The sequence below is a fragment of the Streptopelia decaocto genome (genome assembly GCF_964273445.1).
Source record: "Streptopelia decaocto genome assembly, chromosome: 2".
Taxonomy (NCBI): domain Eukaryota; kingdom Metazoa; phylum Chordata; class Aves; order Columbiformes; family Columbidae; genus Streptopelia; species Streptopelia decaocto.
The window spans coordinates 139,646,927-139,672,890 of record NC_138655.1 but is presented as its reverse complement, the minus strand read 5'-3'; the positions used below and the strand labels follow the sequence as shown (position 1 = coordinate 139,672,890).

Genomic DNA, 25,964 nt, shown 5'->3' with positions numbered 1-25,964 from the left:
CCAGAAAATTAAGGAGAACAATAGAACAGCAATATTAGATGGTATGGCCACATATGGTCTCATCAATACATCAATAGGTTTAGTCACGCTTTTTGTCATCAGAGGGTAAGCCACCCATTTCCACACTAAATGGCTGTCACTTTTACTTTGTGAGGTTATTCTATGCTGTTCCATTGGAAAGATCTCTTAATGAAGTAACAGCATTTGGCTTATTTATTCAAAATCAGAAGCCCTGTAAAGATAGTAGGAAAATCTGAATCGAACACACTGAAATATGTTAGGCTAATGGTCTTTTGTTGCAAATTATTTCCCAAGTTCTGCCTGAAAATGGCATTTTATGCTGAGTGTGCACAAATGATACATAAATAACATATCCTTGGAGGTGCGTGAACATTAAAGCCAAGTTAATTGGTTGTATTTCATATTTCAAAAAGTAATGTTTGCATCATAGAAACTAGAGATGGGAGTGATCTGTGAGATCATCTGATCCACCCTGCTGTTCATGTAACTCCGTTCCCTGAAGAATATTAAGTGTTTCAGCTTGTCTAGTTTTACATGACTGTAACTATGGAGCTTCAAGTCCATTGGGAGGCTGAGGTGTTGCACAATTGTATTTGTCCAACACTCACCCTAAAATTTTTATTTCTTAAAGGCATTCTGCTATTTGCAGTTATACTACCTTAGATATACCTACAGTTCTGTGAACTATTAAAATCCTAATCATTTCTTCCTTGTCCTTCATTTTGCATAATTTTAAATACAGTGTCATCACGTTCTGCCTGTCCCTTGTGTTTTCTTGTAGCCAAGACTGACATAGTTTTCTTAACTTTTCCTTACAAACTAGGTCTTTTGTCATGAAAATATTTTTTGCTTTCTCAAAAATCTCTCTAATCTCTTTGTTTGTGAGGTCTGAAAAACCAAGACAAAATTTCGAGGCCTTGTAGAGGATTTATTTCTTTTCACGTTCAGTGTCTGTGCTCTTATGGTTTGTGATTCAAGGATCATATTATATACTCAGTTTCTACTTGCTGTGAGCCTAAAATTCACTGACACCACTAAGGCATCTAAAATACCATCCAGTCATCTTAAAGCTTTTATGCGCTATTATGGCACTTGTGTGTGTGTGTGTGTGTTATTTATTTGTTTTAAATATTTTTTTAGTGTTAATTTATTCTTCTCTTTCTATGGACTTATTCTTCAGTGTGCTGAACACCATAAGCTTTGCAACCAAGCCTAGAGCCTAATTTTCAAGTGGGCCAAAGGGAAGGCAGTCCTCCAGCTCAATCCTTGAAGGCTGTTTATGTTTCTCTCCTTGATGTTTTTAATAACATTTGGATTTTTAAAATTATTTTATTTAATTCCAGTACTGTTTCACTCTCACTTCAGCTTGTGACTAAATGGAGCACTAGGTTACACAGGAGTCCAAGACTCATCATAGGATTCTTTTTTTCAAAGGAGAAAATTTTTCTTCGGTAGTGTTGTTTGCAGTTCTTACTTGATTTTTGGCTCATATTTGTGTTAGACCCACCAGAAGTGGAAAATTTTGTAGACCCATTCTATGAAACAATATATAATTTGGCAAAGTCTTCCTGTTGCCTACAAGCAGCTAGCTGAAGTTTCTCTGCAAATAGTAGCACATGCTGTCAAATGATACACTGGTTTGATCAAATGTCTGTTTTCTGGTTGCAAGAATAGAACTCTGATCCTGTTTTCTTTAGTCTAAATTCAGTTGGTTTATTTCTCATCTTGAATAAATGGCTTTTGACTGAAATCTTGAATTTTTCCTTGCTCGAGATCCTGATACTATTTATAAGTATTTGACTAAGATGTATTGTGCCTGTCTGTGCCTAATGAAGCACTAACCAGACTAAATGATGAATGGCAGTTTAATAAATTCAGTTCATTTGGTAACCAGCAGAAGCATATGGGACATAAATTTTAAACTCTCTTTTATAAACACCTGAATCATTGTAGAATAACTGTGCTTTCCAAAGTTTTCCTCCACTTTTCAGTGCCTAAAGAGAAACTTTAGTAAATATATCAATGCTTTGGGACACAGAATTAGAAAATAGTGATATATGTTTAATTTTCTTCTTCAACAAATCTGACTATCAGCTCTCATCGTCATGGAACATAAAATTATTTCATTATTCAGTAGTGGTCAAAGCCTTCAGAAATGAATAAAGCTTGGGTTGGCTGCTGATAATCTTAGTTAAGTGGTACTATAAATACTCAGCCCTGGACTTAACAAAAATATGCAATCTATTTTCATTAGGTTGTTTTATTCTAGAACCACTTCCTCACCAATATATGCACACATATCCCTAAAATTAAATGCTACTTTCTGAATGCATCATCACGATGCATAGGCAATGAAAAGGTCTGTAATTACTATGTTCTGAATAATTCACTTCTAAACCCAAAGTTAAATTAGAGGTTATCGCTTGGATTTTCTGTCACAGAAGTACAAGTCACAATTTCAGGAAGAGGTGGTACTGTACTTAGTTTTGCAAATTCTTGGTTCATTTTGATGTATATTTTGGATTATTGAATTGGCAGTTGTTTTGGGTACAGGTTTTTTTAGTGTAGCTGCTTACACAGATATAGTTATCCAACATAGGGAGGTGTTTTCATGCAGAAGTTGTAGAAAAATGTATGTACGAAAATGTAATTGAACAACTTAAAATATATTAATTAAATTCTGCATCCTATTGGTAGCCAAGTGGGTTGTTTTCCTTAAAATTATTTTTTGGTAAGGGAATGGGGTGTGGCAGACCCCCACAGCTATGGGCTTTGGGCTTCCTTCTGTTATGCTAGAAGAGGGGAAAGGAAAGCCCAAGCAAGCCCATCCCAGAGGTCATCTGCATTAGAGCAGTAGCTTAGTTCAGTGGCTGTGAGCAGCCAAGTGCCCTTTTCCTCTTTACTCATTGTTTTCTAGAGTCTCCTCCCATGCCAAACCCTTCCAGTGCGCCTCCATGCTGCGGTCCTGTCCCCATTCAGCTTCGCCCAAGGGTGCTCTCCCTGTTGTTCCCACATCCCCAGAATGTATTTGGGAGCATGAGTATGCTGCTCGGGAAGCACTTGTACAAACGGAGAGAGCTGCTGTACCTTTATTGGTCTCAACAGCTACCATCCACCTTCCTGCTATCTCTATACTCGCCTTCAAACATCTGAGAAGTCTTCATGTATAGACATGGACTTTAGTATAGATGCATGCTTATCCTTCAGGGTGCATTGGTTTCTTAAAATAAATGAATAAATATTATTCAAATACTGGTGATGGATATGAAAGCGTTGTTGTTGGCCATTTAAACTGTAAGAAATCTCTCTAATGTTGCATACTTTGTTTTGTTTGTTTTTCCTCTGTAGGGGAGTGGGTTGTATCTTTGTAGAAATGATTCAAGGGGTCGCTGCTTTTCCAGGAATGAAAGACATTCAAGATCAACTTGAAAGGATATTTCTGGTGAGTTCTTTATTGCTGAAGTAATGTGCCTAAGACAACAAAGGATTGATTGATCAATGTTGACATATTTCTTTGCATCAGGAATTAAATTACTGATAGAGCCAAAGATCAGAAGCCTATTCCACAAGATAGATACAGTTTACATTATATATTCTTGAAGACTGTGTAGTAAGTTCAGATCCTAATTTTTTCAATTAATCTCTTCCAAATAATCTATTTGGAAGGTTTTATACAATTGTGGAAAGAAGCTTTCCAAATGTAAGGTAATGGAAACCCAGCCAGTTTGTCATCCATACATTGAAACTGATCAAAACCGATGAGTCTGGTTGGTGTTTTATTAATATTATGCTAATATTTTAATGTTATTGTTATTGTTATTCAGGGAAGACACTGCTCACCCAGGTAGTAGCCAAGGTGACTCCTGGTACTGCGGTGGGGTGGCCATCAGGGAAAGTATTGCAAGAGCAGCTTCTTCCCTCAACCTGGCAATCTCTTTTGATTCTCATCACAAATTTAAGAGGGAACCATAAGCATACCCTTGCTTTGAAAGGTTGTTGTGTTAGTAGCATATATTTCAAATGCAGGGGGAGGGAAATAAAGTCTTTCACGATGTTTTTATAAAAGTTACATTCTTTATTTTACTTAGACTTGCTGTTACTATATCTTTTTCTTGAGGACATCAGGGAATTTAGAAACTGCTTTTAGGAGTGACTCAGAAAAAATATCTCGCTAAACCAAGACCTTATTTGACTGTGATATAAAAATATGTCATTTTATGTAAAATATTTTGTTACTCTGCCTCTTGGCTAATATCCTGAAAATTCTTTGCTGTGGAAAAATGGCTGTGCCACAATGTAAACAAGGAGCAGCAATACTGAGCAGCTCCTGTGACGTGTCTCATTGCTTTGTTTGTTTGCCAGCTTGTGTATTTTAAGCTAGCAACTTCTGCACCAGCTTTAGGGGTTTGCTCTCTTAAATTAGGCTTCTCATTTATCGAGATTAAATTTCCTCTTTATTTATAGAATGTGAAATTTTGAAAACAATACATTCCTCTTTGGGGCTTCATCTCATTTATTGTGGTAGAATTTTAGTGAGTGTTTTTGCTATGGAAATTAAGTAGAGTTCTAACAGCAGAAATCAGTACTCCCTTTAACAGAGCCTTTTTTCACTGCATCATATGAGATTGTAGGATAGCGCAAAAGGCAGTAGTCGCAGGTATATCATATAAATCTATTTGTGTATACGTTTTGTATATTCATATTTTCTTTTCCCTATCATCACAGTTATTTGTGTATTAAAATGCCAAGATAAATACACCCCAGGATGAGTTTTGAGGCCTGCCAGTTTTTTAAAATTCTGTTTTAAAACTGCAGCTGCAAATATTGAGAACAGTGTTGAAATAACAAGGGATACTATTTCTTCAATTTGATCTTTTGCAAACATTCAGATAAAAAGATACAATTTTGGACTGGGTAGCTTTATGGTCTGTTGTAAATCAGAGTTAATTTTTAAATCCAAATTAATTAGGCTTTCTAATGGAAGTGTCTAGTTACCGTTAGCTAAATAGTTTCAGTGAGTGCCTTCCTAATGTACACTAAGCATCATTAAGAATTTAAGTTATCTGTTTAAAAGTTATAAAACAAAGGATTATTCTTGTTTGGTTTTGTATTTGAACAGAAGGATTAAATTCGTTCATTCTCCAGTGAATCATGTATAGTTTGGTAGTTAATAGCGCTGAAATACAAAATTAATCAGGTTGTTACACTAGATAACTAATACAATTAACTCCCACACAGTGAGCAGATTAACCAATAAAAGACTTTTCCACAAAGCCATCCCATAGTTCACATTTTCAACATCCAACAGTGATGGTTTTCTTGTAACAAAGGGTAGTCTTCTGAAAATGGTGTAAAGTACAGCACACCTTCACACTATTTTGTTCTGTAGTGCTCTTCTCAATTACACAACTTAAAACAAAAGGTGTATTAATCATGTTGTATCCTTTGCCATTGTAATTAGTCATAGCTACACATCCATAGTACTAGGAGTCCAGGTTGCAGCTTGAGGCCTTTAGGGGATCAGTTACGTGGCAGGAGGGAAGTCACAAAATGCTAAGAAATAGCAGTCAGGGAAAGTGAACAAAATTTAACGTGAATAACAGTTTAAAATTCTCAAGTGGCTGTTTGATTTCCTATTGTATAATTTCCCATTATTATATAAATGAAATTAAAATACATCATATAAAGGCTGTCTCAGTGATTATCGAGTGGAAGTCAGAGATATTCTCTAAATGCTTTTGCGTATCTCTACCATTGGCGTTCTTCACATACCTGCCATAGCAAGAGCAGATGCAACCCCACACATTTCTTCCTTATTACGATTCATGTTTATTTATGTTTAATATTGACTTAATTGATTGCATATAGTAGGTTAAGAATGGAGTTTGATCTTTCAGTTTCAAGAAATTTTCTTTTTAAGCATGTGTTTCCTGACTTTTATTGTTTTAAACATTTGTAGGTTTTTAAATGTAATATGCACTGATTCTCCATTTCTGTTACAGTAATTGTTTGTAATAAGCATTCTCAGGGTCTATTACTGCAACAGACCTTGATAAAATAGCAAGGGTTTATAAACCAGGATCTGTTCTCAGAATTGGACCAGCACTTAGAGATGTTGATGAATGACCAAGCTGCAAGTTGCTATTGTTGCACTTTGGATCTGACCAATGGAAATATGAATTATTTGTCCCACCTATACTTAAAGGTTTGAATAACCTATTTTTAAAAAAACCTGTACTTACCAAGTAAAATGGAAATAACATTTATAAATAGGTTGCTTTTTCAAAGAGGTTTACCAGTGAATAAAATGTCTTAACGAAGAGATGATTTGGTTTAATCAGTATACTATTACATCTTTACTCCTATTCTTTCCTGCATATTGGAACTGAGGTTACTTTCTGCATAGCACTGCATCATAGAAAATAAAAGAGAAAAGAGTAATAACAGTCTGTAACAGCTAACAAGTCTTTAGCCTCAAAGAATCAAACTAGTGATGTACCATCATCATTTCCAGCACAACCAAGAAGATCCAGCAAATGGTTTTGCCATTCTCTGAAGCAAGCACCTTCAGGTTTTGTTGCAAGGTGCTAGGTCTGATGGACCACTATAACCTGATACAGTAATCTCAGCATTTCTATTTAGTCTTGTAACATGTATGCAAGACAGGATGAAGTTTTGATCAAGTACATACTGATCAGTAAAACCATGTGCCACGAAATATTACAGGGAGGCACCCCGAGGCTAATTTAAGGGACAGCAGAGTCCAAAACAACCTTTATTAAACCAGTGGAAAACAGGGTTTTAGCACTCCACAAGTGACTTAAATACAGGTTCGGATATCAGTTGAGGAAATAATTTGAAGGGGCAGCAACTGTTACAACCGGCGGTCCACAGTGTGCATGCACGTGGCTGCACCAAAACAATGCCGGAGCCGGCCCTGGGTCCCGGAGGAGCACACACTTGCCAAACACGGTGCAGGATTATTTTTTTAAAAGAGATGCACGTACTCGTAGTGAGTACGGGAAGTGTACACTCGCGATTCCGCGAGGGTAAATTTATAATACACTTGCAATTGTGCGAGGGGCTCTCGGCGGCCACTCGCGATTGTACGAGGATTTAAAGTACCCGTGCACGGGAGGAAAATACACTCGCGGTTGTGCGAGGGGCTCTCGGCAGCCACTCGCGACTGTGCGAGGATTAATTTAAAGTACCCGTGCAAATGTGCACGGGAAATACATGTGCAAATGTGCACGGAAATATATAAATATGCTCGCAATCCTGCGAGAAGGTTACTTACACACATGGCGGCAGGGCAAGTGGAGTCTCCATCCCGGGGAGCGGGGGGGGCCCGTGGCTCCCGGCGGCAGTGGCCAAGCTCGTGCTCCAAGGGACCCGCACAATGGGCGGAGTCGCCGACGAGAGTCCCGTTTTTATAGGCTGATCAGATCTGACCTGTAGGCATTCTAGAAGCTTCTCTGCACCCCCACACTGACTGTGGGTGCCCCTGAAGCCTTCCAAACATCCCCCACACTGGCCGCAGGCACCCAGCGGCTCAGTGGCGCCTCGGCACTCCCTTCTCCTAATGGCCCTGGCCAGGGTGCTCTGGGGCCAAACAAAAGAAGCTGTTAGCCTCAAGTACCAGAGAAAGAGGGAGATGCGCCCACTCCTTCCAAACTGAAGGGGGGCAAGGGGAAAGAGAGGGGGGTTGCATTCCACCACACCATGGGAATAGGAAAAAATACGTGAGTCAATCTGTTGAATGAAAATAAAACTACACAAAGTTTGGAATATCATTTGGCCTCTCATATGGAGTAGCTAAGACCTTTATCAGTAGTTAATTCCTTTTGATCATTTGTTAATGTATATTTCTCTAGTTGCAAACTTTGAGGTTTTCTGTATCAAGGAGAACCTGCCATTGTAAATAAGCTTTAATTATGTCTAGAAGTAAAAGCTGCACCAAATGCCTTCAGGCTAGCCCTGTACTGGGGAGAACTGACAGTTCCTTGCATCTGGTGATGATCAGCATGAATTAGTTGAGTGTTAAAGCTGATTGCGTGGAGGACACTGCAGTATGCCTGTGCATGCCCTGCTGCACTGAAGGTACCAGCTTAGTTACAGCTCTGATTTTGATTTAAGGATGTGCTTTTATACTTGCTGTTATTAACAGATTCAGACCAGATCAGAGTTGAATTTCTTGTACTGGCCTGATTTTTCTTGTGGAGAGATTTTAAGTGGGAAGGTATTTCTGTCTTTTCCACTTTATGTGAGGTTTCTGAGAGCCACTATAGATCAAAGTGAATTTTCCTCCCAGGGCTTTGAGGCTTTCCCAATAAGGGAATAATCTGTGCATTGGCTGAACTTTAGTCTTGGTGCCACCTGAAAATTACATTTTGCTGCAAGAATAATGTACAAAGTGTTCTCCTGATACTTTGTAGATTTCTGCACAGGCAGGATAACAGCATTTAAATGCTGTTTTATCTTTAAATGGGCATTCACTCCACAAACATGGGTGCGGGATGCGTGTGAGCCGCAGGAGCCTCATGCTTTGGGTAACGAGGCACAGCGGGAGTGGGTGTTGGCAGCCTGAATCTCCTGTCTTTCCTGACATGCATATTGCAAAAACCTGAGGACTGCTCTCTGGCATTGGATGCTATTGCTCTGTTGGGTGCCATAACACACAGTATTAAAAAGTAATTAAAAGAGAACAATATCCATTCGTTGAGCCCAGCAGCCTGGTATGCCAAAGGGCGATGCCAGAAATGTGAACTTTCTGCGTAGAGTTGTACAGCAAAGACTCGCAAGAGTTTGCAATTTCAGACAGCTATGAAAAATGGCATTTTCCTTTTAAATGGGAATGCAAGTATTAACTATGTAACTGAAGATTTAAAAGGCTTCCAATATTTTTCTTATATATATATATATATATATATATATGTAAATATATATATATATGACTATGTGCCTGAAGTGTCTTGTATCTTGTAACACAGCCTAATAGTGTTTTTTCCATGACTCTAGTGTTAACAGGCATTTGTGAAGCTGTGGAGCTTTCTCCCTCTGGTTCTATACCTGAAGGTTTGCTTCATGTCGTTGACATCCTCTAAAGCCTGAAATAATAGATTTTAAGAGGCCTCACTTTCAGTTAAGCTTATGCAGACCCAAAGGAACAGTGCTTTCTGGTACACAGAGTTAAAGACATCTTTTGGGAAGCCAGCAGTGCTAAACCCAAGGGAGGAGTATTTTTAAATATGGGGTTTTGAAGTTCACCTGTGTAATGAGGTATTAAGTCAAATTTATTGATCTTTTATTCCTGTTTCATTATTCAATACAAGTTTTTCTGTCACTTGGTAAATACTTTGGCTCTGAAATACATCTTATTCATCTCTGATGGAGTAGAGGTATTTGTGAGGATGGACCTGAGCTGAAACTTTATTTTGTGAAGGCATGGTATCTATGGTGCCTTATATATTGCAAGTGATGAATCTGGTTGGAGAAAAAGTCTTCACTTTTGTAAAATAGACATCTCTTGCTAAGAGGGGGAATGTTTTCTATTAACAGCTTCTGTTTTCCTCCCATCTCTCTCCATTTTCCTCCCACCAATGACTTCATGAGGAAATGAGGGGTTTTTTTTGAAACCAATTAAGTAGAAACCTGACTGCTGAGTTTTGTCTTCTGTAACACAGCATGTAAGTAGAATGAGAGAAGTGTAATGTATTATATCCTGCTAATGAATTTACCTCTGCTTTGCTTTATTATAGCAATATGTAAAATATTTCATTTCAGCACCACTGAAATTAATTAAATAAATAGCAGGCTACATTACCTGTGGGTCTTCTTTTTTAAATTGTTAGCACTTATTCAGGATTTCACTGCAGTTGCCTGCAAGTTTTGCACTGATAGAACTTTTACAAGGCTCCTTTCTGGGCTTTATGTCTTATGCCAAACTTCACATGAAAGTAATTCTAAACTAGGTGAGTATGAGGTGGATTAACCTTTAAAATTATCCTTAAAAAACAAGGTAAATCTTCTATGTATTAATGCTTCGTAAAGGATTTTGGATTTTTTCAGAGTTCTTTCTAAGAAGTTTCAGCTCAGTTTTAGCTCTCTGACTACGCTATATTGTCTTCGTATCCCTGCACATGTAGTATTTTTCCCTTATTACAGGGCACAAGGTACTTGCTGCCAATTCGCTTTTACCTCTTACAAAGAACTCCCATCCTTATCATGCTGAGTAGCCATAGTCTGTGTTGTTCTTTGCGTTACATCTTTAAACCCATATGGTATTGGGTAAACAAATTAAGTTTAGGATTTAAAAATAGCAATCTTGTAAATGTGTAGGAAACTTTCCTGAAGAATATTGCCTATGTGTCTCAGGAAAGGAGGCTTTAAAAGTACTGAAGTTATATCTCACACTCTGTTAACAGTTCTTTTAGGAAAGGAGACATGTAACCTCCTATTCCTCCATCTTTAAAGTCTTAAAAATTCCCAGCAGCATGTGATGGACACTTCCGGGGGCAACTACCAGCTGGTAGTGGGAGGGAAGAGAAGAAGAGGAAATAATAAATGAATGTGTGACCCCCATCCTTGACTTTCAAGGGCTGGTTGGATGTCAGGCCAGCCAGTCACTCAACCTGATGCACGTAGGTGTCATCTTCTGCTTGTGAGATGTTTTCATCCAGCCAGCTGACTCTGAGCAAAACCCTGAGCATGGCTGGGATTGCAAGAGCTTGGTTTATTAGCAGCTTGGTAATGCAAAATGTGAAGAGTAATTTGCTATCAGAAAAAGAAAACAAATTAAGACATTGTTCAGTGAATAAAAAATGATTTTGTAGTTTTCTGCGGAATCAGAATGTTTCTTTAGTATCTGTCATATTTCAGTTGCTGAATGAGAAATGAGCTATAACTGTAAAGGAGCATTGAGCAAAGGCTCAGCTCTGGCCTTTGAGAGGGTGGTTGCAGGCAATACTTTGGAAAAAATGTGCTGGGACTCAGCTGGTGTAAATCAGTGCAGCTCTGTTTATTCACATGGGTGTACATCTTTGCAGGCACCTTCCTTGTTGGCTCCATACACCCGAGAATAGATGTTTTTCTCTGTGTACAGGCTGTGTTCTCATGTGATATGGAACTGTAATTGCAAACTTTTCTGCATGCAGGTGACACTGAACAGAAATGCAGTTTCAAGAAATATGTGCATATTACAAATGAAGCTGAAGCCCATTGTGAACAAAAGCCTTGATCTGTTATCCAAAAACTTATGTTACAAGATAATATTGTGTCATATAAAAGCACAGGCTCATTCATAAACCTGCTCTGATATGCTGGCTTTATTTACTAGGGAAGATAGTAATCGATCAGACATAAAATAGTCATATTGCTTACTCTCTCCATTTCGTAAACAGAAAACCAATGTTTAATACACTTGAATCTTCTCTTTTCCCTTTCCTCTTTTACTTGTGTCTGAATTGTACATCACATGCCAAAAGCAGGTTTTCTGAAGTGCATCTTGATTGCCAAAATTGCCATTTATAATCTGTAGCTCAAACATCCTTAAAGCTGAAAGTTTCTAAAAATCAATGTGAGGCAGTTTTAGATACTGGTTTAAGAGACATGTTATGAGAATCTAAGATTGATATGCCTTAACTGTTTCTTAAAAGATTTCAAGGACAATAGCTGATTTTTTTTTCTGCCCTCCTAAGAACTAGTAAAAATACATAGCTTTTTCTGTCACATCAGCCCAAGCACGTGCCTGAGGTACCATTTGCAGTAGGCCTAATTTGAATAAAGATGGACCTTAATGCCTGTTTTAGTGTTTTCTGAATCAGTGTCCTAGACTTAGGTATTAATTGAGCAAGATGCTGAGCATTCACCATAAAATTGTGTCTCTTCAACCACCACTGCCACTCATACAAGCTGTCGATACTCAGTATCTTTCTATAAGCTTTCAGAATGTGACCTTTCAGCTAAGTGTAGTGATTTCAAGACACTTCAAATTTTGAAGGGCTAACAGTAACCCACCTTGATCAGGACAGCTGCTTTTCTAGTTAATAATTGTCTATGGTTAGGTAATTTAGGCATTTAATTTGACTTATGTTGAAAACTTTGTATAATCTTGTCTGAGTTTTAAATATGCATATAAAAACGTTGTCACACAGTTTCTGTGTGTCCACTAATTATGTGTTGCCATTATTTATGTGACTTGCACAGAGAAAAGAAAATCAGAAGGAATGCATGTCCCCTGATTTTTTTTAAATTCAATTTTTTTATTGTTATTATTTTCTTTTTCTTATAAGCGAAAAGTAACCAATAGGAAAAATTGCATTAGTTTGAACCTGCCTTGAAAAGTACTGGACAAAATCAGTATTAGTAAGTAGGAAAAAGAAATAAAAAAGGCTACAGAAATGGAATATATTTCAAAAAAAGGTGTCCAAAAAAAGAGGTCTCATACAAGAACTGAGAATAAGACAATTACCAGTCTAGGATCTTAAAGCAGTAGGTATTCTGAACTGTTTGAGTGTGAAATAGAGCAGGCTTTGAATTATACAGTATTATGTTTCATTCTTGTTGCTTTGGTTCTTCCTTCTCTGTTCTTCCAAGTGCTCCATTTAAAATACCGTGGAAGCCATAGCAAAACTGGACTCTCCAGCTGTCACTTACAGGAGGAAAACTGTCCCATGTTCACTATTTGTCTTTACAGTGTGCGTGTATATCACTGCATAGCAGTATTTCTGGCAATTGAGGTCTGAGTACATCAGAGAGAGCAAATAATATGCTTTGTGAGAACAGAATGAGAATTCTTCATAGTGCTGTTTGGAGCACAACATGATCCAAATGGCCATGGTGTAAACTCTCAAACCTGTCAGTGATCGAGCAGAACAGCATAAAGCAAATTCTTAACAGTGTGTAGTATGCTGCAGTGGGAATGTTCTCACGTAAATATGATTGCCCTGATGATGATTACATCCAGAGGAGAAATCAAAGGAAATTTTAGTCATCTAGTTATTGTGCTGAAAGTTTAGGGTTGGATTTCTGTATTTCTCGGTGGGTGAGAAATCAGCTGACCTTGTAAACTTTCAATTTGGTGAAACTTTTCTGGGTCATAAAGAGGGATTTATGTTTTTAGAATAACTCTTGCTCAGGTCCTTTTAAAGTTTTTTAAAAATATTCTGTAGTTACTTCCCTTCTTGTAACTCATTTTCTTCTTAGAACATAATATAGTTGTGTATTTTTGCTACTATTGCTCCATTCTCTTGGAAGGGGCAGAGATGAGGTCCTGCTGACCTCACTGCTTCTTATCACTTTATCAACCACTCAGCAGTTCAAAGCAGAGTAAAACTGTAGCCAGGACAAATCCTCTTTTGTTTGTTTTATGGAGCTTTTCATAAAATCTGTGCAGTACTCCACTCCATAAAAAAAACAATTTATCAGACCAGTGAATGCAGCTGAAAACTAAGGATAGTGAAACACCTGTTTCTTACTAGAGTAATCTCTTCTTTGGGCTTCATTTACTTTCAGCAAAATGTGCTTTCAGTGCAGATTCCTACCACTTTTGCTATATATTATGTTATTCTTGCTGATACTTTGATGGTTTTGTTGCTTTTGCAGCCTTTTAACTAGCTTAATGATAACATCATGCTGCTCATCTGCATTCTTCACATAGTCCAAGAGATCAGCTGTGCCTACACTGTTGAGAAGTTGATTTTTCTCTCTGATAAGTGATGTAGTTAGTTTTCCTTGTTTCATTGCTGTAACATCTCCCTTTCTACTAATTGAGTGAGATCTTTAAAATTTACCTCTGAAATGTTATGATTTTCCTTGCAAGAGCAACATTGCTTATGTTAAAGGATGAATGCAGTCATTTTGCTGTTCTTGTACCCGATCCTCCATCATTTTTCAGCCTTTGTGTTGTCAGTATTTCAGGCCATGCATTTCTGTGGACCTTAATTAATTGGGGGTGAGTGATAAGAAACTGCAACTCCATTCTTTCTCTTACTTTCCATCATTATTAAATACTAGTTGTACTGAAGCTCTCTCGTGTGTCTTTGCAAATTTTCGTTTCTGTATTTGCATATCCTATTTATTTGTTTAGCCATTTCCCCCTCTGGTTTGTTTTTTTTTTTTGTTTGCATTTCTGAAGAAAACAGTGGACCATGATATGCAGGTGCTACCAGCTCCAATCTTTTGTGGATTTGCCTTCATTTATCCACATTTCATCATTGATTGTTTCAATGCAAGCCCCCTCAGTTCCTTTTGGAGCTGCAGGCAGTTACACTCTCCAAATCCTGCCCAGTCCTCCCAGCTCCAGTCAGCAGAGAGGAACAGTTCCAGCAGCTCCAGGGATATAGACCCCTTTTGCCCAAAATGAGGCTGCAAAGAGCAAGGACTACAACTGCAACCGCCCTGCATATGGCTTAAAGCAAGTTTCAATGGAGACAGGAGATGAGTACACCCTAATCCCTCCTGCCTGGTGTTTTTGAGAGCTCAGAAGTCACAGGCAAAGTTACTGAGTACACTAATGTCAAAGCAAACAAATGGGTTCACTGAAGCTGGGAGCGCAGCTCCCTCTTCCAATTGGGCGACACTTGCTTTCACCTTCATTTAAATAAGCAAAATGAAAAGTCTTACACCACCTGCTAGCTGATTGTTAAGCCACAGCTGCTAAATTAGAAATAAATGGTTAAACTACACAGTTTCCAATTTTCAGAAAATCCGAGTGTCTTAAAATCTGGCACTCTTTCAAAACCCACTTCTGATCTCTGCATTTGGGCATGTACCTTGTGGTGTCGGGAAAATGAACCCAGCCCTCTTACTGGACTTGCAAGGAAATGGATGAAGAAAGTGTCAGGAGAATGGGTAGATGGTCTAGTAAATAATTCGCTAGAAACTTCCGAAGTGCTGTGGGGTGAGGTGTGCCAGCTCACTACACTGCGGTGGGATGCAGTTTCTGTTCAGCCACAGCCTCCCCATTGATCTTACTGTCTTCTGGATGAGAATGAGTATCTCCCTGGGATTCTGCCCCAACCCCACTTAAAATGTCTCTTCTGCTTTTATAGTCAGTGACTCTCCATCAAAAGCAGGCTGACATTTCCTCCGTTTTTAGGAAAAAAATATTTCTGTAATACTTAGAGTTTTTCATTATTCATTCTGCTTGTCTGTTCTGTTCCTATGATTCAGAAGGATAGAAGTATAAAACTCTTGCTTTTTTAGCAGCAAAATACTGCTCTTTGGAATGAATATACCAGGCATCATGCTGCCGTAGTTTGTAGGAGGCACACTTGAAACTGAATCACTTGAAATAGATTTTTAGTGATAAGGTTAGACATTTTAAAAATTACTTGCTTTGGGAATTCTGATAAGGTTCAGTATAGAAATCAGCAGGATACTTAGACATCCAGGAAGAGTGCAGATATATCTAGCACATGTACCCAACACAACTGGAGCTCATTATTAATGCACTCACTGTTTCAGAAATATTGTAACACCTGGACCTGCACATTCTTCAAATGGCAGCATGACTGGCTGCCTTCATTCTCTGCAAATTGAACAAACGGTTGCTTGAAAAACCTTGACAAAATACCCACTGCTTCACTGGGCTCCGTGTGGCTGCATGAATCTATTCAAAATTGAGATTATAACAAGATCAAGACCTCAGTTGGCAAAATAAGGAGTTGGCAAACTCTGAATGATCTGTTCAGATTCTGGTATCACGCTGTTCTGTGAAACCGAGAACCAGGCTCAATATATAGGTCTCGGTATACTTTATCTCCCCAGGACTTTTAGGTGAGACAAAGAATTTGCATTATATTAACTTTTTTTCTTTTTTTTTTCAGATAGTGAGCTCAGCAGCTCAGTTAGCCCAGCCATAATATTCCATCTGCCTTAGTATAGCAGTTTTCCTCTCTATTGCAAATGTATTTCTGTCATGCAGGGAGCAGTCATGGGCTTCTATTGTGCCGTGCGGATGCTGTTCCTTGTGCACACGGGGTGGTGAGTCCTGGGATGCTGTCATAACGTGACACACTTGTTCCTCCCATGTGTGTGAGTGGGCACCAGGTCAGAGACAAAGGGTTTCCAGTATCTGAGAAGTACAGTTTGCTTCACTGCTTTGGAGTGGGGTTTTGCTCTGGGAAAGTGTGGATTGGTTTCTATAAAAGCCATTGTGTCAGATCCCGGTGCAGTGATGATTCTTGCTGGGAATGGATGTGATCCTGCATATGCTGGTTTGTTCAAATAGTTATAGTTAAATGATGGTACAGTGAAGAAACATAATTTTATTTTAAATAAAAATGTTTTCCTGGCTATTTTTATGATGATTCAAAGGAAGATGCATAAATTGGGTCAGTTAATTATTTAAATAAGCTCTCTGTCTGAATGGCAGCTTTAAAGCCCTTAAGTGTCCCGATGCAATGGTGTGGCTTTCCCCATGCCAATGGGATTGTACACTGTGACACTTAGTAGGAATTCATGTGTGTTAACTAAGCCAGGTTTATGGTCTTCAAAAAGACCATAAAGCCAGCTTTATGATCCAAAAGCAACATTGCTTTTCTGATAAGCCAGAGTTTCCAAAAAAAACCTGTGTAGTGCATACCTGGAATTCAAATGAGCCAGCTGCTGAGCCAGCACAGCAGGGTTTGTGGAAGTACATTTCATAAAAGCCTCCCACAGGCTTTTGGCCTTTCCTCCCCCTCCCCCCCCACCTTTTTTTCGTTTAAAGAAAAAAGTAAGTAAAAAAACTTGAAACAAATCTTTAAAGAGCATATTTAGAAGAGGGCTGTCTGTTTGGGTGGGTTATTCCAAAGGCTTTACAACTCAAACAGGATAGGGAATCTGAAATGCAGAGTATATGCCTTTCTGTACAGAGTAAATCAGAGGAGATTTTAAAGGATATGTAAACAAGCATGGTTTGTGAGCCAGGGGGTCCTTCTGACAGAAAATTGCCGTCTTCCTTCTGCTCAGCAGTGAAGAAAACCATTTTGTTTGTTCCCAAATCCTAAGGAAGAGACCTTCCAGCATAGAAATCAGCAGCAGCTGCTTCTTCGCATGTATTAAGACTGAGATCTTCCTTGGTGAAATCATTCTCCCTCTGTAACTTCATTTGAGAGCTCACAAGCTCTGTCAGTGTCAGAAGAGCAAACTTGCCTTGTTGAGGTCAGCTGTAGTCTTCTGCGTGAGTTTTCTTCCCAGTCTTTTCCTAATCCACAGCTTTCAGGTCTGCAAAAACTTTCAAAGTCTCTTCTTGCTAAGGATCAGTTTCATTCAGTTGAGATGTTTTATAGTTTCTGCAGGTCCAAAGCAGATATCAGAGACACTAAGTCTAGTTTAATGTCAGAATTTTTTATTCTGATGATAGGATTGTTTGCAGACGGAAGGAGGCTTCTCAGCACAGGTGGCTGGGAAAGCAGGAGGGACAAGTTCTCAGTACTGCTGCTTCAGCATGGAGCATCCTCACAGAGGAGTACTCTTTTCACTTTGGAACTAAACAGTGTCTCCTTTTGCATGTGCTACACTTTGGAACTAAACAGTGTCTCCTTTTGCATGTGCTACACTTTTTAATTAACTTGTAATTTGGCTAAACTGCTGCATCGTGGCACTGGTTTGAGGGAGAGTGCAGCCTCTGTCAGAAGTTTTACTTTTCTCCTTTTGCTGCTAATTTCAGATCTTCTTCCTCCAGCATAAGCCCCTTGGTTTTCAAAATAAATTTGCCAAATCCTCTTTTCTTAGCATTTTTATCATTCGTCTCATTCACAGAAGTATTTTAGTAAGAATCGCTAAATAAAAACACAGTTTATTCCACTACATGAACCTTTATGGAAGTTGTAAGTTACTATAATAGGGCGTTATGATGAGATGTGATTACCTGCAGGAAGAGGATGCTACAGCCCAGAAGAAGTTGTTTCACACTTGCTTTTTCTCATTGTGAAATTTAAATTAAATAACTCTGTTTTTCCTCTCTCTCCAATTTAGATTGGGTTATGGGCAGATTTAGTTTTTAGAAGTCATCTTACTGAGAGCTGTTTCTGTGATTTCAAGTGTAGTAGGTATTCAGTAGGTCCTTTTTGGAATAAAAAACCCTCTCCTCTGGCTGAGCAGTTAAGGAAACGGGCATAGCAAACCTTGATAGTGCTTTGTTGTCAGGCTAGGGATTTAATTTAATCCTGTCATGATGGTCTACAGCGCTGGGTCTGTGGTGATGCCTGCTCTGTCCCTCCTCCTCCTCCTCTTCCCAGCTGTTGCACCCAGCTTGTGCAGAGCGAGTAGGCAGAGTCAGCTCTGCAAAGGCGGACAAGTGTGGTTATGAAGCCTCCGGTCCCTGTCGTCTTCCTTGTGTTAGCACAGTTGCAGAAGTGTCTCTGCCAGGGTCCCGCAAAAAGGTAGCTGTGGTTACCATGGGTATGAAGAGAATGATGAGTTTGTTTACTTGAGCTGCAAACTGCATGGAAACAGTGTTGGGATAAATGGAACTTTTCGATCAGGCAGCTGCTCAAATATCATTTATATACACAAAGTGAGGTTGGAAAAATCACGTATTAAAAAGGTTTCCTGGCAAGACTTCTTTGTATTTTGCTTTTATGGGGAAAGGACATTAAGAATGGTTGGGTTCTTTAGTGTTTCAGGTACCTCATTTTTCATCCTCAACAGAGCTAAAGCACAAATATTAGTTGAACTTGATTTTCTTTAATTAATGTGTGTTGTTAAAATTTTGTGGGAATGTTGATACTAATTTCATGTTTTGCTTCCCTCATCCACGCTGGCACATTACCTAAATGTTTGAGAAGCCAGCTTCATCATAAATCACTCCTTATGCTCAAAGGAAGTGTTTTTATTACTCACCTACAATGGAATGACGGTATTCCACTCGAAGGCTGAAAGAGTTGGCCTTTTTGCTGTAGGCGAGCCTCATTCTGTTCTTACTGGTTCTTTTTTTCACATCAGAGAATAAGCTTCAGTAACTTCTGTTTTTTCACAGAACAGCATTACTTCACCTACAGCAGAAACAAGTTTATCGGATTGATGAGGAGGTGCCTTCTCTGTTTTATGTTGCTGTTGTGTCCTGTACTCATTATCTGTGTAGCAGAGACTTAGATCTCTTGAAATAATTTCTTACCTTGTTTTTTAAAATTTGTTGTTGTTGTTGACAATGCTTATATCATTCACAAAATAACTTGCAAAAGAAATACTCCAATAAGCTTGTTTTCTAACCAGCCTTGTTTTCTCTTAAATCCGTAATTCTGATTTAATGACCTGAATGAATGCAGGCCACATTAAACATTTTCTGTTACACTTTACATTTGTGCATATGAAATGGTTAGGGTGAATTTCTTTTTCCTTCTACCTGTGTCATCACTGCAAGTTTTGCTGCCTTTTTTAATGACTTTGATAGAATTTACAGAGACATAAGGAAGCAAAAAATACAACCTGTTCTATACATAAGAATTTGCATGTCTGATTTTTGTCTGTAAAGAGCTTGGGGCTCTTGTTTAACACTTTTGTTCTGAAGAGGAATCATACAAGTTACATCACTTCATTTTCTGTATGCTTAATATGTTGCATCTCTCTTTGGCTGGTATTTTCTTTCTTGTCTGTATGGGAATAATGAAGGGTTGTTTTGATGACAGCTGGCTGAAAAAATACAGAAGGAGTTTTCTAAGAAAAAACATTTTAACTATACAGTTTTCAGGTGCTGAACAAGGCCTTTAGTGTTTTCCACATAGGATGAGACTGGCTTGGTCACATAGTCTTACTTCAGTTGTTTTACATTTGAATTGATGTGGATTCTTGGTTTAGGAACTATATATCATTTTTACCATTAATTTAATGAAGCAAGGCTTCAATAATTTAAATCTCAAAGACAGTGAATAGGCATATGGTCTTTATTTTTTGTTAATACAAATAAATATATTTTTGCCATCTCAGCAAATAATGAGGTGACTTCTTCAATGCAGCTCATAATCGTGGAACACCCACAACCTTCCCAAAGTTAAAATGTGTTTGGCCTCTATCTAACAAATGCGTAAGTGCATTACACAAACTGATAGGTTTATTGTCCCTATGGAAACCGAACTGCTAAGCTCCTGATGTGAAGAAACTACTGGTGTTGAGGCAGTTTCATTTCTGTCACTATCTTTTGGATATTCAACTTGACACTGAGCTGTCATCCATCGTGCCCAGCAGAGAGTCGCAGGAAGCCTCACTGCAGTTGTCACTTAGCAGACTCTGAGTCAGCATGCATAATACACAAATAGTTGCTGATTTTTTTTTAAGACCAAATGCTAAGATGAAGGACAAAGTTCCTACTTTAAGTCTTCACTACTACACATGTTTTGTGCTCACTGACATTATCAGGTGCTAATACAGCACTTTCCTTGGTTGTGGAAGATGGGATTAAGATGTACCCAACAGTTAATCCTCCAGAGGGGAGTGCAGCAATAATTGGGTCACCTGGGTAGATGGCTTAGCACCAGGACAGACAGCAAAGGAGAACAACCACGTAAGCTTCTCTTCTTCCATACCAGATGGGACATTCCCTGTTTAGAGGTGGCTCTGGGAGTGATGGAGCTGCCATAGTGCAACTCTGGAACTTGCACTGCTTCTCAAGAGCCAAATCTAAAGCAGCAACACACTTTCCTCTAAGGAAAAGGACTCCTAGGTTTTTGGCTAAGTTGAAAGTTTCATTAGAAATACATGTTTTGGGAGAATATAGCAAATTATTGTTGGAAAACAGAACATTTGAAACTTCCATATCTCACTCAGAAGAGAGAGATTACTGATTTGGAAATGGCTCTGTGGTACTTTTTCCTCTTCCTCTTTTTATTAAGTTCAATTCCTCAGCTGTTGTTTCCCGTGGTACATCATAGCTAAGGACTGACTAAACGCAGTATGTTTTACCCAGGAAATAGGAAGAGCAGAAAGAAATCATGATGATCCTTAAAAAGTAAAATGAAATAAGAAAACTTTTCTACATACAGCTTGTAACTTCTAGTTAAAATTCTATGGCATTTTTCAACAAAACCCCCTTTTTATCAAAAGAAAAATAAAACCACTCTCCTGACATTTTTTTACTAAACTTTGTTTAGTCAAGTTGGCCTAATGTGAAAAAACTTGAAAATTCAGAAAATTGCTTAGCCTGATTTCCATAATGTTGTCTAAGGAAAGGCAGCTCATTTGCTTGCTGGTCTTGTCATACTGCTCTGTTACTACAAAACCCCCAATAATACCCCTAGCTGCACAGTCTTTGTCATGTTGAAGTCCAAACCATTGCCTTTCTTGAGGACTGTCAGATTTTAAAGCATTGTTTCAGTAATATATGGGTTTGCATATTTAAAGCTGTAGTGGAAATGGAAATGCTTGTTCTTTATTAATTGTGTGAGCATTTGGGAAGGAGCTGGTGGGAAAGATTTGCATCGCTGCTCCTCTCAAGAGATTCAGGTGATCTCTCTGGACAAATTGTTACCCAGAATGACCTCATTACGTGGCAGCAGTAGGGAATGATTTTGCATTCAAAGCAGAACACAGGACGATATGTATGACTAGTTCTGTTGATAGAGTGGCATAATGCTCACCATAAAATAATGACTCCTTTGGACACCAGGGAGCATGTTAATTGGGGGAATGATGAGTCTTTGTAAAATCAGACACAGAAAGCAAACAACTTCTTTTTTTTTTTTCTATTAAAAATTTAAGTCAGTGCAAGAGACCTTAATGCATTAGTGTTGCATTTCCTGGGCAATATTTTTATGTGGAAACTTGAACAACAGGTTCTGTTTTTGTAACTTTCTGCCAAATTGTAACAATGTCTACTGACAGTAAGGGTATTTGGCCCTCAGTACCCTGAGGTAAATCTATTATTTTCCTATAAATAGATTTCTCACCCTACAAAGTAGATTAGAATCTGATCCTGATTTTGAACAGTGAGTTTCAAATTAGAAGGTCGTTTTATCTCGTTAGTTAGGGACTAAAAGAGCCCAGGGTGTTTTATGTTACAACTGTATGAAGGGTGGAACAGCAAAACCCCAGTAGGGTTTGGAGTTTGCTTTGCAGAAGCCCCAACCATCCTGGTCCCTGGAAAACATTAAATCCATTCAAAATTTGAGAACTGTAGATTATTCTTGTGTTAGTAATTCAATTAAAAACATAGGATATCAAACCATGCAAGTTGAATGTTTACTTCACTGAGAAGAAAATTATCAGTAGAGAAAGCAAACAAGTTAGTCTTATTTTTTTCAAATAATTATCAGTGGTAAACATAAGCAACAGTATCAAGTTGGGGCTTGACTGCTCTGGCAGTAGTGGTTATTTTCATGTTTTGGAACACGAAAGGGAAAGAAAAACTGTTAAACTGTAGAAGAGACAGAACTCTCGGCGGTGTGGTTGGGATGAGAAGTGGTGGGCCAGGAAAGGATAGTGTAGGGCTAGGAAGTCACCCGTGAAATAACAGCTCCTGTTGTTCAGTTGTTGTCCCCAGCTGCTGTATCTCCTGTATCTTCCACTGCCACTGGCTGCTGTAAGGTTAGACTTGATCTCCAGCACTGGCTGGGTAAACACTGGTTTGCTACAGCCAGCTCCCTCATGTACTCAGTTAGATGCCAAGGTGGTGCCAGTGGTTTAGTATGGATAATCAGCCTTACCTGCTAACAGACAGTTAGTCCCTTATTAGTCCTTAATTCCCTTTTGTAAGCCCTAAAACAGGGCTTCTCCACTGTGGTGTTATATGTGAACTCCACTTTGCTTTGTTCGTAGTATGTTTCAAAACTCCTTGCTTTGGGTTGCCTAATCCCATCATCAAAATTGAATTGATTGCTGCTTAAAAGCATCACTTGCAAAATGATGCTTACAAATCTCTTTATGTTGACATACCTGTGGACAGTGACTGTTCCATCTTATCCAAACCTACAGCTGTTCCACTGCTGTCTTCTCCTTGTTTGCTGGTCGATAGTCCCATATTGTGAATTTCTGTGTTGGGCATTTTGAAAGTCATATGGAAGAAGGATGATCTTTACACTGTTTGTACTATGCATTAAAATACATTGTCTGGATCCTCCCCTGAACTACAGAGTGGCCCCTACCTTGAAAATGGTAGGTATTTAGGTGACAGAAAATGACCCTGACTGCTACCCTTGACAGAAAGTGTAAGTAGTGGAGGCGGTGTGAATACTCCAATGCACAGAATTTGTTCATAGCTGGATTTTAAGCAGTGTAACAGCAGATGTGCTAGAATATTAGAACTGGATTGGAAAACTAGTAAAACAACCAAAAAAAAAGTAAGTCACGTAAGATTCATTAAAAGTGGTCTCCCGTGAAGCCCTCTGTTACTAGACCTGGTGGTACCTTGAAAATCAGAATAATCCAAGTTCTATATTAAACTGGTCTGATAAGTATTCTACCTTTCACTGGAAGTTTTAGATTTTGTTAGCTGGTTTTAACATTCATCTGTACAGTCCCTTAGCTGAAAATGTCTCATCTAAAATAATATACAATTAAGAACATATATTTAGAAGGATGTGGCTAATTTTCTTATATTCATTACGTTTCATGAGAGAATATTCCTTTGATTTTCTAAGTTGCAAAATTGAGGGCTGCATTTCTTAATTTAAACCGATGCAAGAATCTGTGTTTTTAATCCACGGGCTCCCTCTCCTGGTCTGGAGGGCGCTTGGCACCAGGAGTTTGATTAATACACAAACGAGATGAAAGTTATTTGCAAATTGATTTAATCATGGCATAGTGTCAACAGTGTCTCCTGACTTCTTCTGTGTTTAATCAGAGAACTCTTCTCTCGCTAATAGCAATAAGGAAATGAATATGGGTGTTGTGATGATTGAGGGTTGCAGGGTGAGGTTTGATCTTATTCAAATGCTGATTAAGGTATGTTTCATGAGGACTGAAAGCAATGTCCTACAAATAATATTTACAAATAAAATCAGTGAACTTGCATATCCAAATAACCACATGAATGAATACTGTCTAATTGAAATGATACTGTCATTTTTGTTTCTCTGACACCTTCATGCTCTGCTTTCATCTCCTCCTGGTCACACCACAAATAAATTGGACTATTTTCTTATTGTATTTGATACTGGAGAAATATGGTCTTTGCATTAATATTCTTACATTAGATATACATTAGTATTGTAAATTGCTTAATATATTTGAGTCCCTAGAGTCTTAAATCACACCTGGGAGGTATGAATTGTATCTATCTAAGAGGTCACTTACTTTTGCCTCAAGTTTTTAAGCCAGTTTCTAAATTTCATGAAATAAATTTCTGGCAGAGTCTAAGAGAAATGTTTTGTGGGTTAGCTTCCCAGTCTTGCTTCTAAGATTTTTTTTCTAAGCTTGAATTTATTGACATAAGCATAGTTTACACAGTTTAAGAAGTACAACACATATTCTAGAGCAGTCCTGCCTTGGATGCTCCTGATATATATGTATATTGCAGCAGACACAATTACAAGAAAAAATTCTTTGGCTCCAAATGACTGGGAGTAGATGTTTTGCAGCCTGCCCTGGGGTGTCACAAACTTTCACATACTTGGACCAAGGATTTTCACACTAACTTTGTGCTTGTTTTCTGCTTGTGTGAGTGACCACAGAATATCACAGTGACTCTAGATATGCTGATCTGAAAGAATTTATTCAGATTTGCATTGCAGGTAGGAGCAGGGGATTTTGTACATTTATGACAATGCAAAACAAGCACCAGCTAGTGTGAAATGTTTTCACATTAGAATATTAGCCTTTTACTTCATGGCCTGAGCTTATAGCAAATATTGAAAACAGTCCCTAGCATTTTCATTCATGTTAGAAATTGGGTGTAAATTTGTAACAAGGAAGATCCTGCTAGTGAAATATCAAATTCCACAACTCATTCAAAATGCACGTGTTGAGCTGCTGCATTAGGTGTTCCTCTCAGCTCCACTTACATCAAGTTTTAACAGTTACATCTCATGAAGCAAGAACAGGTTTGGGAGAACTAATGATAGCAGTTCTCTCAATTTATTTATTATTTGTGCCAAAGACACAGGGGTGACATTTTCATGTGTGCAGAGGTTGGAAGATGCACATGAGAAGTGTTAAATACTTTGCTGCTGAAAGTCTGAATCACACTACAAGAAGGAGGACAATTGAAATGAAAAGGAACAAAGCATAATGCATAGGTCAATAGAATTTGTATTTCCTAAAAATGTGCTATTTTAATGTATATTACATCCACTTAAAATGACAATTATTTACTGTGCATTCTTGTTCATGCCAGTCCCTTGGTCATCTGCTTCAGTATCTGTGCAAATCTTCTGTCCTAGCATCATTTGGTATCTGCTCAGGGATTTAAATTATTTCTGAGGTAAAATATCTAGCCTGTGTAATATCAGTGTTCTGAGATATGCAGGTAGCTTGACACTAGTCATTGGAAAGTAGCTTTAACATATATTGGTTAAATAGGCAACCCCACAGGAACACAGAACCATTATGTGCTTTACTGATTCCACTGGTAATCATCTAACTTTTTGTACTTTCTTCCTCCCTCACTTCCCCCAATAATTAAGCCTAGTTAAAGTTTAGATTGTAAGGAACATTGAGCTCTTTGGAGGAGTGGCTTTATGCAATGCTATGTTGTTTCCATTAAAGCAATGTGTGGTTTTTTTCTTTTTTTTTTTTTTTCCTTTTTTTTTTTCTTTTTTTTTTCTTTTTATTTCTTTTTTTTTTTTTTTTTTAATTTTATGCACAGGTACTTGGAACACCAAATGAAGATACATGGCCTGGAGTCCACTCTTTACCCCATTTCAAACCAGGTAGGTCAAGTTCATTCAAATTCTCTTCCTGGAAATACAGGACACAGACAATTACACTCCTGCCCACAAGCTTCAAAATGACCTGGTACACAGTACTTGAACCACAATGCACTTTTTTCCAGCTGCAGATTTTTTATTGTGCTCAGGGTGGTTGTTTTT

At 38.3% G+C, this 25,964-nt stretch overlaps 1 protein-coding gene across 2 annotated transcripts in view; it reads left to right on the top strand.

The window, feature by feature from the left end:
- The window catches only part of CDK14 (cyclin dependent kinase 14), a 320,901-nt gene that overhangs the window by 188,380 nt on the left and 106,557 nt on the right, over positions 1-25,964 (top strand). For both annotated transcript variants that reach the window (XM_082044834.1, XM_082044833.1), the window contains exons 10-11: positions 3,370-3,463; positions 25,742-25,805. In XM_082044834.1, the coding sequence (XP_081900960.1) occupies positions 3,370-3,463; positions 25,742-25,805 (158 nt within the window). The remainder of the gene's footprint in view (positions 1-3,369; positions 3,464-25,741; positions 25,806-25,964) is intronic.